Source organism: Hyla sarda, chromosome 1 (genome assembly GCF_029499605.1).
Source record: "Hyla sarda isolate aHylSar1 chromosome 1, aHylSar1.hap1, whole genome shotgun sequence".
Classification (NCBI taxonomy): Eukaryota; Metazoa; Chordata; class Amphibia; order Anura; family Hylidae; genus Hyla; species Hyla sarda.
In genome coordinates this window covers 82,818,032-82,830,460 of record NC_079189.1, presented here as the reverse complement: position 1 = coordinate 82,830,460, position 12,429 = coordinate 82,818,032, and the positions used below count along the sequence as shown (strand labels likewise).

Here is a 12,429-nt window from a genome sequence, read left to right as displayed (position 1 = left end):
AGGATTAGGAAGGAAAAACCGGGCAACGCAGGGTACTCAGCTAGTCTATATATATAAAACTAAACATGTGTGTGTATGTATGTGTGTGTATGCTCCAGCATCACTTCCAAACGGCTATATATTAACATGAAACTTGGCACACATGTTACTTATATTTCAACAACAAACATAGTATAGGTAATTTAACCCTTACCCACCCCCATTTGCGAGAGTTGGGGTTTTTATTTAAAGTCCCATACATATGTCAAATAAAAATATATAATAGTTAAATTAACCATTAACCTGCCCCCGTATGTGAAGGAGGTTTTTTTTGTTTCAAGTCCCATGCAAGTATTTAGGACTTCTGGAGCCTTACTCCACAAGCTCCGCTCTGCATCTCCTGGTGAATGTGGCAGTCTGGCTGGTAAACCACACCCTCCCGGCATGCCATGTCCCATTTCACAAAGACACGCCCACCTTTTAAGCCACACACCTTTTATTTTCAGTTTACAATATCTTTACCACAATGCAGCCCCACCTGAGGACGGGATATGAGGATTAGAAATGAGCATTAGCTATGGGGACGGGATATGAGGTCGGGATATGTGAACGGGATATGAGGTCGGGATATGGGGACAGCGTATGGGGACGGGATATGAGGACGGGATATGAGGATGGGATATGGGGTTGGGATATGAGGAGGTGATATGGGGCCAGGATTTAGTGATGGGATTTGAGGACAAAAGCTTCCTCCTTTGTTGCTTTTCCTCAACTGTATATATATATACCAGCTGAGTTCCCGGCAGTGCCAGGAACTCAGCTGGTATATATATAGTTGGGGTGGTATAAAAATAAAAAGAAGTCATACTGAATTCTCAACACTTCTTCCAAGTTTTTGTAATGTGTCGTCCCTGAAGCAACTGCCCCATTCCAGTGTCCTGCCTTGGTCAGTGATTGGCTGAGCGGGCAGTTCTAATGGGGATAACACATTACTGGAACCAGAAAAAAGCATCGACTATCAGGGACCAGGAGTTGCTGAAATAACAGCGACAGGGGATTGGTGTAAATGAGTATCACATTTTTCCCCCCAAACCACCCCTAGCCATGTAGAAAAAAAATAGATATCTTCAGGTGACCATTTTAACCTCTCAAAGCCACTTACTGGTGTTCTAAAGCAACCACACACAAGCATATACCGTATCCTCGTTCTTCTTATCTGATGGTCTTCAGGAAAAAAAAGGGATTTAGGTATATCTTACAGGATGATATCTAGTATTTTAATGATAGTGAGCAAAACCGAATGGCCACTTAAAATAAAAATTAATCTGCTGCATGAGGCATTGTAACAATAATATTAATAATCATAATAATAATACATGTTATCACATCTGCTCACTATATTGTAGATGTAGGAGACCAGTCACTGGGTTGTGTTATCAACTGTACAAGCAGATAAAACCAGTGCCTGTGTTACGCGTACCATAATTTACTTAACCAACCCGAACAACAAACAAACCACATAATGCTGTGTAAGCAGTAGACACACCCAGTGACACACACGTGCAGTGACACAACTCACCCCATCTATTCTAATTGACAGTGACATCACCCGCTCAGAATTTCTCAGGTAAAATTACGAAGACACCAGCCTTAATCAGCATTGTATAAAAGACAATGGTGAGATGTCAGAGGAGGGATGTGCATTTTATTCAAAAAATTTTTTTTTTTCCAGACGAGTAATGTTATTAGATAAAAATATTAGGTCATAGATAAAGATATTGGTATTCTTGTTGGGCAAATCATGTGGTGTCCTATATCAATAGCATAGTGCACTATGGAAAATAAATACAGTAGCAGGGGGTCCTTTCAAAGGTAAAAGTCCCTGCTAGAGATGATCGATTTTTTTAAAAATTCAATTCAGCCGATTTGCTGAATTTTCCGAAATAATTTGGTTTGGTCCGAATTAATTTGCGGTGAATCTGTATTAAAAACAGCTATTTCTGGCCTACAGAGAGCCTCAATAGGGGTGTAGAACACTTTGCCTTGCTGTAACACGCATAGGATGTGTGCTGGGTTAGTGAAATATTACTGTTATTCAATATGGCATGCAGATTATAGGTGTCCCTATTAGAATCACTGTCACAGAGCGGCACAATGACAGAGCCTGTAGGTGGCATCAGTATATATAGTGCCTGAATGACACAGCGTGGAGGTAACGGCAGCATGAGCAGACCATATAGTGGCTGAATGACACAGCATGGAGGTGGCGGCAGCATGTGGAGACCATATAGTGGCTGAATGACACATCCTGTAGTTGGCGGCAGTATAAGGAGACCTTATAATGGCTGAATGCATGGAGTTGGCAGTAGTATGAGAAGACCATATAGTGGCTGAATGACATAGCCTGGAGGATGCGGAAGCATGAGGAGACCATATAGTTGCAGAATGAGACAGCTTGGAGGTGGCAGCAGCATGAGGAGAACATATGGTAGCAGTATTAAACAGGAGCTGGCAGCAACATGAGGAGAATATATGGTGGCAGAATTAGACAGCCTAAAGATGGCATCAGCATGAGGAGAACATATGGTGGCAGTATGAGACAGCCTGGTGCTGGCATCAGCATGAGGAGAACATATGGGGGCAGTATGAGACAGCCTAGAGCTTGCATCAGCATGAGGAGAACATATGGTGGCAGTATGAGACAGCCTGGAGCTGGCATCAGCTTGAGGAGAACATATGTGTCACGGTCCGGTCAGATGGCAGGAGGTGGATCCACTGGACCAGAGGAGAGATGGCGCGGGCCATACCAGGGAAACGGAGTCTAAGAGATTACTGGTTTTCACCAGAGCCCGCCGCAAAGCGGGATTGTCTTGCTGCGGCGGTAATCCCCAGGTCGTTCCACCCAGTAGCGACTAAACTCCTCTGGTTGTTGAGATAGATGCGGTACAGAAGGGATGGGCAGAAGCGTAGTCAGATGTAGCAATGGTCAGGGCAGGCAGCACAGGTTCTAAGGCAGTAGTCAAGGGCAATGGGTCGGCAACAGGCAGGGTAACAGTGGAACAACAGGGAACGCTTTCACAAGGCACAAAGATCCGGCAGGAGTCTGTGGGAGGAGAAGGTATTTATAGGCAGTGCACAGGTGAATGCCTAATTAAGTCAAACCAACACTGCCTCTCACAAACCTTAACCCTTAATAACCACTTTGGGCCAGGCACCAATGACTGGTGCACTGGCCCTTTAAATCTAAGAGTCCCGGCGCGCACACGCCCTAGAGAGTGGGGACGCACATACCGAGACGCCAGAGCGCTGCCAGGACACACACGCTGTGAGCTCTCCGAGGCCAGCAGGGGGCCCGGAGCGCTCAGCGTAACAGTACCCCTCCTTTGGTCTCCCCCTCTTTTTGGTACCGAAGAACTTGAGGATGAGGCTGCAGTCCAGGATGTTCTCCTCCGGCTCCCAAGATCTCTCTTCAGGACCGCAGCCCTCCCAGTCAACCAGAAAGAATTTTCTTCCTCTAACCACTTTGGAAGCCAAAATCTCCTTGACGGAGAAGACATCAGATGTGCCAGCCACAGGAGTGGGAGTGGTGATTTTAGGGGAGAAGCAGTTAAAGATGGCAGGCTTAAGGAAGGAGACGTGGAACAAATTAGGGATCCTAAGGGAGGAAGGGAGATGGAGCTGATAAGCCTCTTCTTAATCTTGTAGGGTCCCAAGTAGCAAGGACCCAGTTTGTAGCTTGGGACCCTAAAATGAACGTACTTGGCTGAGAGCCACACTCTGTCTCCAGGGGAAAAAACCGGAGGAGCTCTGCGTTTTTTATCCACTTGGGACTTCATGCGGGCAGAGGCTTGTAGAAGGGCAGTACGAGTCTCACGCCAAATGGTGGAGAAGTCCTGGATGAGCTCATCAACTGCGGGAACTGCTGTGGAGGTAGACAAGGGCAGAGGAGGTAGAGGATGACGTCCGTAGACCACAAAGAATGGAGATTTATTGGAAGCGCTGGAATTCTTGTAATTGTAAGAGAACTGTGCCCACGGGAGGAGATCTGCCCAGTTGTCTTGGCGAGAAGAAACAAAATGTCGGAGATAATCTCCCAGGACTTGATTCACTCGTTCTACTTGACCGTTTGTTTGGGGGTAGTGAGAGGAAGAGAAATCTAATTTCACTTTCAGCTGACCGCAAAGAGCCCTCCAGAATTTGGATAAAAACTGCACACCTCGATCAGAAACAATATGCGTGGGTAAACCATGCAGATGGAAAATGTGCTTTAAGAATTGCTTAGCCAGTAGTGGCGCAGAGGGCAGCCCAGGTAGCGGTACGAAGTGCGCCATCTTGGAAAAACGGTCCACTACCACCCAAATGACAGTCATGCCAAGGGAAGGAGGAAGGTCGGTTACGAAATCCATGGCGATGTGGGACCATGGGGTCTCAGGAACAGGGAGAGGTAAGAGAAATCCAGCTGGTTTCTGACGAGGCGACTTGTCCTGTGCGCAGACCGCACAAGCTTGGACGTAGTCCGAGACATCCCTCTCCACGGAAGGCCACCAATATCTTTGGGTGATTAGCTGGAGTGTCTTCAGGGCTCCTGGGTGACCTGCAAACAAGGAAGCGTGACCCCACTTGAGGATTTGAAGGCGCTGACGAGGAGGCACATAGGAGCGCAGGTCCACAGGAGCAACAGCAATCAAGCGCTCGGGCGGAATAATATGCTGGGGAGTAGTCTCGTCACCCATCACATCTGAAGAGCAGGAGAGGGCATCTGCCCTGATGTTCTTGCTTGCCGGACGGAAATGGATCACAAAATTGAAGCGAGCAAAGAACAGGGACCAACGAGCCTGGCGTGGATTGAGCCTCTGTGCGGACTGAAGATAGGCAAGATTTTTGTGGTCCGTGTAAATGGACACCGAATGGATGGATCCCTCAAGAAGATGTCTCCACTCCTCAAGAGACAATTTGATGGCCAGCAACTCCCTGTCACCAATCGAGTAGTTTCTCTCGGCTGGGGTGAAGGTTTTGGAGAAAAAGCCGCAAGTTAGGGTCCTACCTCTAGGTGACTTCTGGGTGAGCACGGCTCCGGCACCCATGGAGGAGGCATCCACTTCCAGAGAAAAAGGCTTAGCGGGGTGGAGTCAGGAAAGTACAGATGCGGTGGCAAAAGCGGCTTTCAAGGACTGGAAGGCTTCTTCTGCTTGAGGAGGCCACGATTTGGGATTAGCACCTTTCTTGGTCAAGGCCACTATGGGAGAGACCAGGGTGGAGAAATGAGGGATGAATTGCCTATAATAGTTGGCAAAACCCAAAAACCTTTGGATGGCACGAAGTCCAGAGGGGCGTGGCCAGTCCAGAACTGCGGAGAGCTTAGCCGGGTCCATCTGTAAACCTTGGGTGGAAATTATGTACCCCAGAAAGGACAGACTGGGCCGCTTGAACAGGCACTTCTCAATTTTTGCGTAGAGGCGGTTTCTTAGAAGGCATGAAAGGACTTGGCGTACATGTTCCCGGTGTTGCTCAAGGTTTGAGGAGAAAATGAGAATGTCATCAAGATAAACGACCATGCAGGTGTAAAGCAGATCTCTGAAAATGTAATTGACAAATTCTTGAAACATGGCAGGCGCGTTGCAGAGGCAAAAGGGCATCACCAGGTATTCAAAATGGCCATCCCGTGTGTTAAATGCGGTCTTCCACTCGTCACCCTCTCTAATTCGGATCAAGTTGTAAGCTCCACGGAGATCCAGCTTGGTAAAGATTCTGGCCCCACGCTGACAGTCAAAGAGCTCAGAGATCAAGGGGAGAGGGTAACGGTTCTTAACTGTGATCTTACAGTCCTCTGTAATCTATGCATGGGCGGAGGGAGCCGTCCTTTTTAGTAACAAAGAAAAAAACGGCTCCAGCTGGAGAAGAGGACTTCCTTATGAAACCCCTCTGCAGGTTTTCTCAGATTTACTCTGACATGGCAAGAGTCTCTGGTGGAGAGAGTGGATAGATACGACCCCGGGGAGGAGTAGTCCCTGGCATCAGATCGATCGAACAATCATAGGGTCTATGAGGTGGAAGAACTTCAGCTTGCTTCTTACAAAAGATGTCGGCAAAACTGTGGTAGGGTTCTGGAAGGCCTGGTGGCGGAGAAGCAACAGGGTCTTGCTTGATGGGTACAGTTTTGAGGCAGCGGCCGAAGCAAGAGGACCCCCCAACTCTGGATTTCTCCGGTGGTCCAATCCAGGACGGGACAATGGCGCTGAAGCCAGGGCAAACCAAGGAGGAGTTCAGAGGAGCAAAAGGGTAGGACAAAGAACTCCAAACTTTCAGTATGCAGAAAGCCAATGTCCATCTGTAGAGGTGGAATGCGGTACTGGACAGTAGTAGTAAGTCTCTCTCCATTGACTGTAGAGATGAAGAAAGGCTTGGACAAACGGACCACAGGAATTTGATGCTTGTCTATCAAGGAGGCATGGATGAAATTGTCGGCAGATCCAGAATCCAAGAAGTCTGTGGCAGTGAAGGAAGACTTGGCAGGCACAGAAAGCTGCACAGATACCGTCAGGCGTGGAGAGGAAGAATCCACACCTAGCAACGACTCTCCTACGTTTACTAGGTGCGTGCGTTTCCCATAACGCGGAGGACGGAAAGGACAGTCTCTGAGGAATTGCTTGGTACTAGCGCAGTACAGACACAAATTTTCGAGTCTGCGACAACTCAGTTCTTGTGAGGTCAGGCGAGACCGGTCCACTTGCATGGCTTCCACTGCGGGAGGCCCAGAGAAGAGGTGCAGTGGATGCTGAAAAACCGGAGACAAGCGAGTATAGCGTCCTGTACAAGCCTTCTCTCTTTCTTGAAGGAGTTCCTCTTGTCTCTCTGAGAAACGCTTGTCAATCCTTGTGGCCAGGAGAATGAGGTCACCAAGGTTAACAGGTATCTCACGTGCAGCTAGAACGTCCTTAATCTCACTGCTTAGTCCCTTCTTGAATGAAGCACATAGGGCTTCATTGTTCCAATTCAACTCTGAGAGTACGGGATTGGATGGCGTAATCACCCACAGAAGCGCCTCCTTGGGTCAAATTTAGCAAAGCTGTCTCTGCAGAGGATACCCGGGCGGGTTCCTCGAATACACTCCGAAACTCCCGACAGAAGCGCCGGATGGAGGTTGTGGCAGGATCAGAGCGGTCCCATAATGGTGTAGCCCAGGCCAGGGCCTTCCCGGTGAGTATGAATGCCACCTTAGCACGCTCAGAAGGAAATAAGTCGGTCGACATCTCGAGGTGCAGAGAACACTGGGTAAGGAAACAACGGCACTGTTTCGGATCTCCAGCATACTTCTCAGGCAGGGACAGGAGTACTCTGGAAACAGTTGCTGGCAGAGGAGTAGGAACAGGCGGTGGAGTAGGCTGCTGCTGGGTAGAGATGATCTGCTGCAACATGGCGGACATCTGCTGGAGCTGGCGGGCCTGCATGGCAACGACCATAGGCAGATCCATAGGATCAGGTACCTCAGCGGAATCCATGGCCGGATCTTACTGTCACGGTCCGGTCAGATGGCAGGAGGTGGATCCACTGGACCAGAGGAGAGATGGCGTGGGCCGTACCAGGGGAACGGAGTCTAAGAGACTACTGGTTTTCACCAGAGCCGCGGTACAGGAGGGACAGGCTGAAGCATAGTCAGACGTAGCAATGGTCAGGGCAGGCAGCACAAGTTCTAAGGCGGTAGTCACGGGCAACGGGTCGGCAACAGGCAGGGTAACACTGGAACAACAGGGAATGCTTTCACAAGGCACAAGGCACAAAGATCCGGCAGGAGGCTGTGGGAGGAGAAGGTATTTATAGGCAGTGCACAGGTGAATGCCTAATTAAGTCAAACCAGCACTGCCTCTCACAAACCTTAACCCTTAATAACCACTTTGGGCCAGGCACCAATCACTGGGGGGACGCACACACCGAGACACCGGAGCGCTGCCTGGGGACAAACGCTGTGAGCGCTTCGAGGCCAGCAGGGGGCCCGGAGCGCTCAGCGTAACAATATGGTGGCAGAATGAGACAACCTGGAGGTGTCATCAGCATGAGGAGAACATATTGTGGAAGTATGAGACAGCCTGGAGCTGGCAACAGCATGGGGTGAACATATGGTGGCAGAATGAGACAGCCTGGAGGTGGCATCAGCATGAGGTAAACATATGATGGCAGTATATATAGCACAGCCTGGAGCTGGTATCAGCATGAGGAGAACATATGGGGGCAGTACGAGACAGCCTAGAGCTGGCATCAGCATGAGGAGAACATATGGTGGCAGTATGAGACAGCCACGAGCTGGTATCAGCTTGAGGAGAACATATGGTGGCAGAATGAGACAGCCTGGAGGAGGCATCAGCATGTGGAAAACATATGGGGGCAGTATGAGACAGCCTGGAGGTGGCATCGCCATGAGGAGAACATATGGTGGCAGTATGAGACAGCCTGGAGCTGGCATCAGCATGAGGAGAACATATGGTGGCAGTATGAGACAGCCACGAGCTGGTATCAGCTTGAGGAGAACATATGGTGGCAGAATGAGACAGCCTGGAGGAGGCATCAGCATGTGGAAAACATATGGGGGCAGTATGAGACAGCCTGGAGGTGGCATCGCCATGAGGAGAACATATGGTGGCAGTATGAGACAGCCTGAAGGTGGCATCAGCAGCATCAGTAGTCCTAAAAGTGACCCGGTGACACAATGGGGCAGTTAGTGGCAATACCAGTACGGCAGGTGAAAAAAGGAGAACTTGGCATCAGATGTGGCAGGATCAGAATAGTAGCTGTGGCAGGTAAGCAGAAGAAAACAGTCTCTTTTGTAAAAGGGTTAGTTGCACAAGAAAGTTTTGAGGATATGCATTACGTAAAACGTAACTTTTCATAATATTCTTAGGATAAAATATATGTACTCTAAAATTTTTTGATATCAATCAAAAGGAAAGGTGTGAAAAAAACACCATGTGCCACCTACACCACCAAGTATTGATGTGAGGCAAATACCTCTAAAAGGTGGAGAGGAACAACGTATGGTTCATTGTAACCAGTGGGGGTAAAAACTTCTCTTGTAAGGCCCTACTCTCGTATTATTAATTCCCTTTTTGGCAAGTGTTACTCTCCCTAAAAAGGGCAACCTCAGACAGGAACCTCTCCATATTTTCACCTGCAAACACTGCCATTTCCCAGGGTCTTTAGGTGGAAATAGGGAGAGGTTCCTGTGTGGGGCTGCCCTTTTTAATAAGAGTAACACTTTCCTCGAAAAGGTTGAAGGGAAAAACATATTGTCCATTGTAGCAGGTGGGGGTAAAAAATTCCCCTTTAAGGCCCTACTCTCACCCTATTAATTCCCTTCTTGGCAAGTGTTACTCGCCCTAAAAAAGAGTGGCTCCCCACAGGAAACTCTCCCTATTTCCACCTAAAAACCCTGTGAAATTGCAGTGTTTGTAGGTTGAAATAGGGAGAGGTTCCTGCCGCCCTTTTTAGGACGAGTAACACTTGCCAAGAAGGGAATTAACAATGCGAGAGTAGGGCCTTACAGGGGAAGTTTTACCCCCACCTGTTACAATGGACCATACGTTGTTCCCTTCCACATTTTAGAGATCTTTGCATCACATCAATACTTGTTGGTGTAGGTGGCACAAGGTGTTTTTTGCACACCTCTCCTTTTGTTTGATTTCAAAAATGTTTTGGGTACATATATTTTATCTTAAGAAAAGTTATGTTTTAGCTAATGCATATCCTCAATACTTACTTGTGGTCAGATGTGTAAGAATGTCTGTAACTGGGGAGCAGCACTTTAAAAATGTTTTGCACTATCCATATTTGTGGATATAAGTGTTGGTGTGGCACCATGGTCAATCTACTCTTTGGTGGGTGGAAATCCTGGCTGATCCATGCCTGATTCATCTTCACAAAGGTCAGTCTCTCCACATTTTTCATTTGCAGACAAGTTCTCCTTGAGGTTACTATGGTCTCCGCCGCACTAAACACCCGCTCTGATGGCACACTACTGGCCGGGAAGGACAGCTTTTCCAGGGCAAACTCTGCTAGTTGCGGCCACAAATCAAGTTTGGCTGCCCAGAAGTCCAGCGGATCTTCAAGGTGTTGGCATGGTCATGTCAACGTATGCCACCACCTGCTGGTTCAGGTCCTGCTCCTGGTCTACCTGCTGCTGATGAGTTGCTTCACTATGCGGGTGAAGAAAGCTACTCATCAGTGACTGTAGACTCAGGCTGCTGCTGATGGAGCTGGTACTGCTCCTGCCACCTCACCCCTCCCCAGCAGCCATGGCAGTGGAAGGTGAGCAGAGACAATCCCCCGAGTCAGACCTGGGGGTGGATGGACGATGGCGCAGATAGGCATCAGCCAACTGACTACATAGGATTTCTCTGTAGTAGGTCAGTTTGTCTTCCCTCTCAGTGGGTGTAAAAAAGGCCCCCATTTTGTGCCGGTATAGAGGGTCCAATAAGGTAGAGAGCCAGACGTCATCCCACTGCCGAATGGTGACAATTCGGTGGTTACTACGCAAGAAAGTGAGCATGCATCGTGCCATTTGTACAAGTGACTCCCTGCCTACATATCCACTGCATACTGCCACGGTGTGTCTGGGTCCTCTGTCTCGCCTTCCTCATAACCCTCTAGCTTTTCTGACTGCTCCTGCTCCTCCTCTCCTGTCAGATGACTAGAAAAACTGCCCATCTTGCAAAACCTAAACTCTGCTCCACTGTGCCCCTCCTCCTCCTGTTCAGACCCCACAGGGCTCATGTGGTCGTGAGATGTAGGCGCCAAGTCTCCAGTGCCCTGACCAGCCATCGTTTCCAACACGTGTTGTAGTAAATGAAGCAATGGATTGATGTTATTCATCCCGTAATCCTGGTGACTGACTAATAAGATGTCACGTATGAGCTGCCACTGGTTGACATTGAAGTTTCAGAGGGGAGTCCCCCTATCCACTTTTCCCACCAACAGTCGGCACTGATTGACTGCAACTGCTGCCGACTCCAGGAACCCCTGTCCAACTATCTCTCAGGAAGGCAGGTTGCCGCAAAGCAGGTGGTCTACCCCTTTCACATTTGGCTCCAGACTTTCCACTTCTACCACCATTCTGACTGCCAACCATGCTACCACCTTGCTGGCTCAGCTGCTGCCTCATGGGTAACCTGCAACCCTCTTCTCCTGATGATGATGAAGCCCCTTCTGCACCCGGCATCTAAGTGCGATTGGCTTCATCATCATCGAGTTGTGTCTGCATGTCACTGATGTCCTCCTCAGGTTCCTCAACAGTGTGTGCTTCAGGAGCTTGAACACTCGCGGAGCTGCACGCACAGCATAAGATGCTTCTGTGGGGGAGGGAACAGCATAGGACAGAGGCAATCGGAGGACGTGGACTGTTCCTGGGCCATGCCAACTGAGGGTTGTGTCTGAAGAACCCACCTACTGTTGACTGGGGGTGTCAGATGTCACTTGTGATGAAGTGGATGACTGTGTTAACCAATTGATGAGGGCAGATGGGTTGCTAGTTGAGACACGACTGCTACAGGGAGCTCAGGTCTCTTGCTGCGACTCCTGCTTCCACTAGCCCCTAGTCCACTGCTACCTCTGCCTGATGAATTTAGGCCTCTGCCACTCCTTTGTCCAAGTCCTGGCACTACTCTGCCTGACATACTTAGTGTGTATATGAGGGGAATACAATATGCTCCACTACGCTTAAAACAGTATTTGTCTACAACACCAGCAGGTGTGTACTTTTGGCCGGGCCTTTCACAGTAACTAGGCCCTTGAGACTTTAACAGGAACAAAATGGTACACCACTTAGATGTACGCACAGGCTACACTTAATAGAGGACAATACGCTTTTAGTGCTCTGCTCACCCTAACTGGCTGACTACTATTAGCTTTTCAGTTGTTGTACACACCAGTGCTGCAGCAAACAGTCACTGTGCACTACACTTAAAATTGCACTTTCTTTCTCAATCTCACTCCCTTCCCTATCAGTGCTTCTAGGCTGGATTTGGGCTTGAGGTGCAGTAATGCACCCAAAATTTCACTTTCTCAATCTCACTCCCTTCCCTGTTAGTGCTTCTAGGCTGGATTTGGGCTTGAGGTGAATTGTTGCTGTAATACACCCGCAAGTGCACTTTCTCTCTTAATCTCTCTCCCTTCCCTATCAGTGCTTCTAGGCTGGATTTGAGCTTGAGGTGAATCGCTGCTGGGCCTGTCCCTGGCCCAGGGAATAGTAACCATATTTCAAGCTGTAGAGTTTATGCCTCAATGCTCAGTGTACAGAAGCAGGGATTCCTGCATTTTGACAGGAGTCCCATGCTCCTGTAGATACTTTCAGTGACACCCTATGCTGATGTCTAATGGTGCCATGAAAAGTATGTACAGATTTGCATTTGGAAAGGAATTTCTTTCCCATAGATGGGCTTTTCCCTCATTGTTGTTTTAAATTGC

At 48.7% G+C, this 12,429-nt stretch overlaps 1 protein-coding gene across 1 annotated transcript; it reads right to left on the bottom strand.

Moving 5' to 3' along the window:
- Positions 1-5,108: 5,108 nt before the first annotated feature.
- Positions 5,109-5,585, bottom strand: LOC130318520 (uncharacterized). The gene has a single exon (XM_056552913.1). It carries the CDS (start codon positions 5,583-5,585, stop codon positions 5,109-5,111), a length of 477 nt encoding a protein of 158 aa, XP_056408888.1.
- Positions 5,586-12,429: the final 6,844 nt, after the last annotated feature.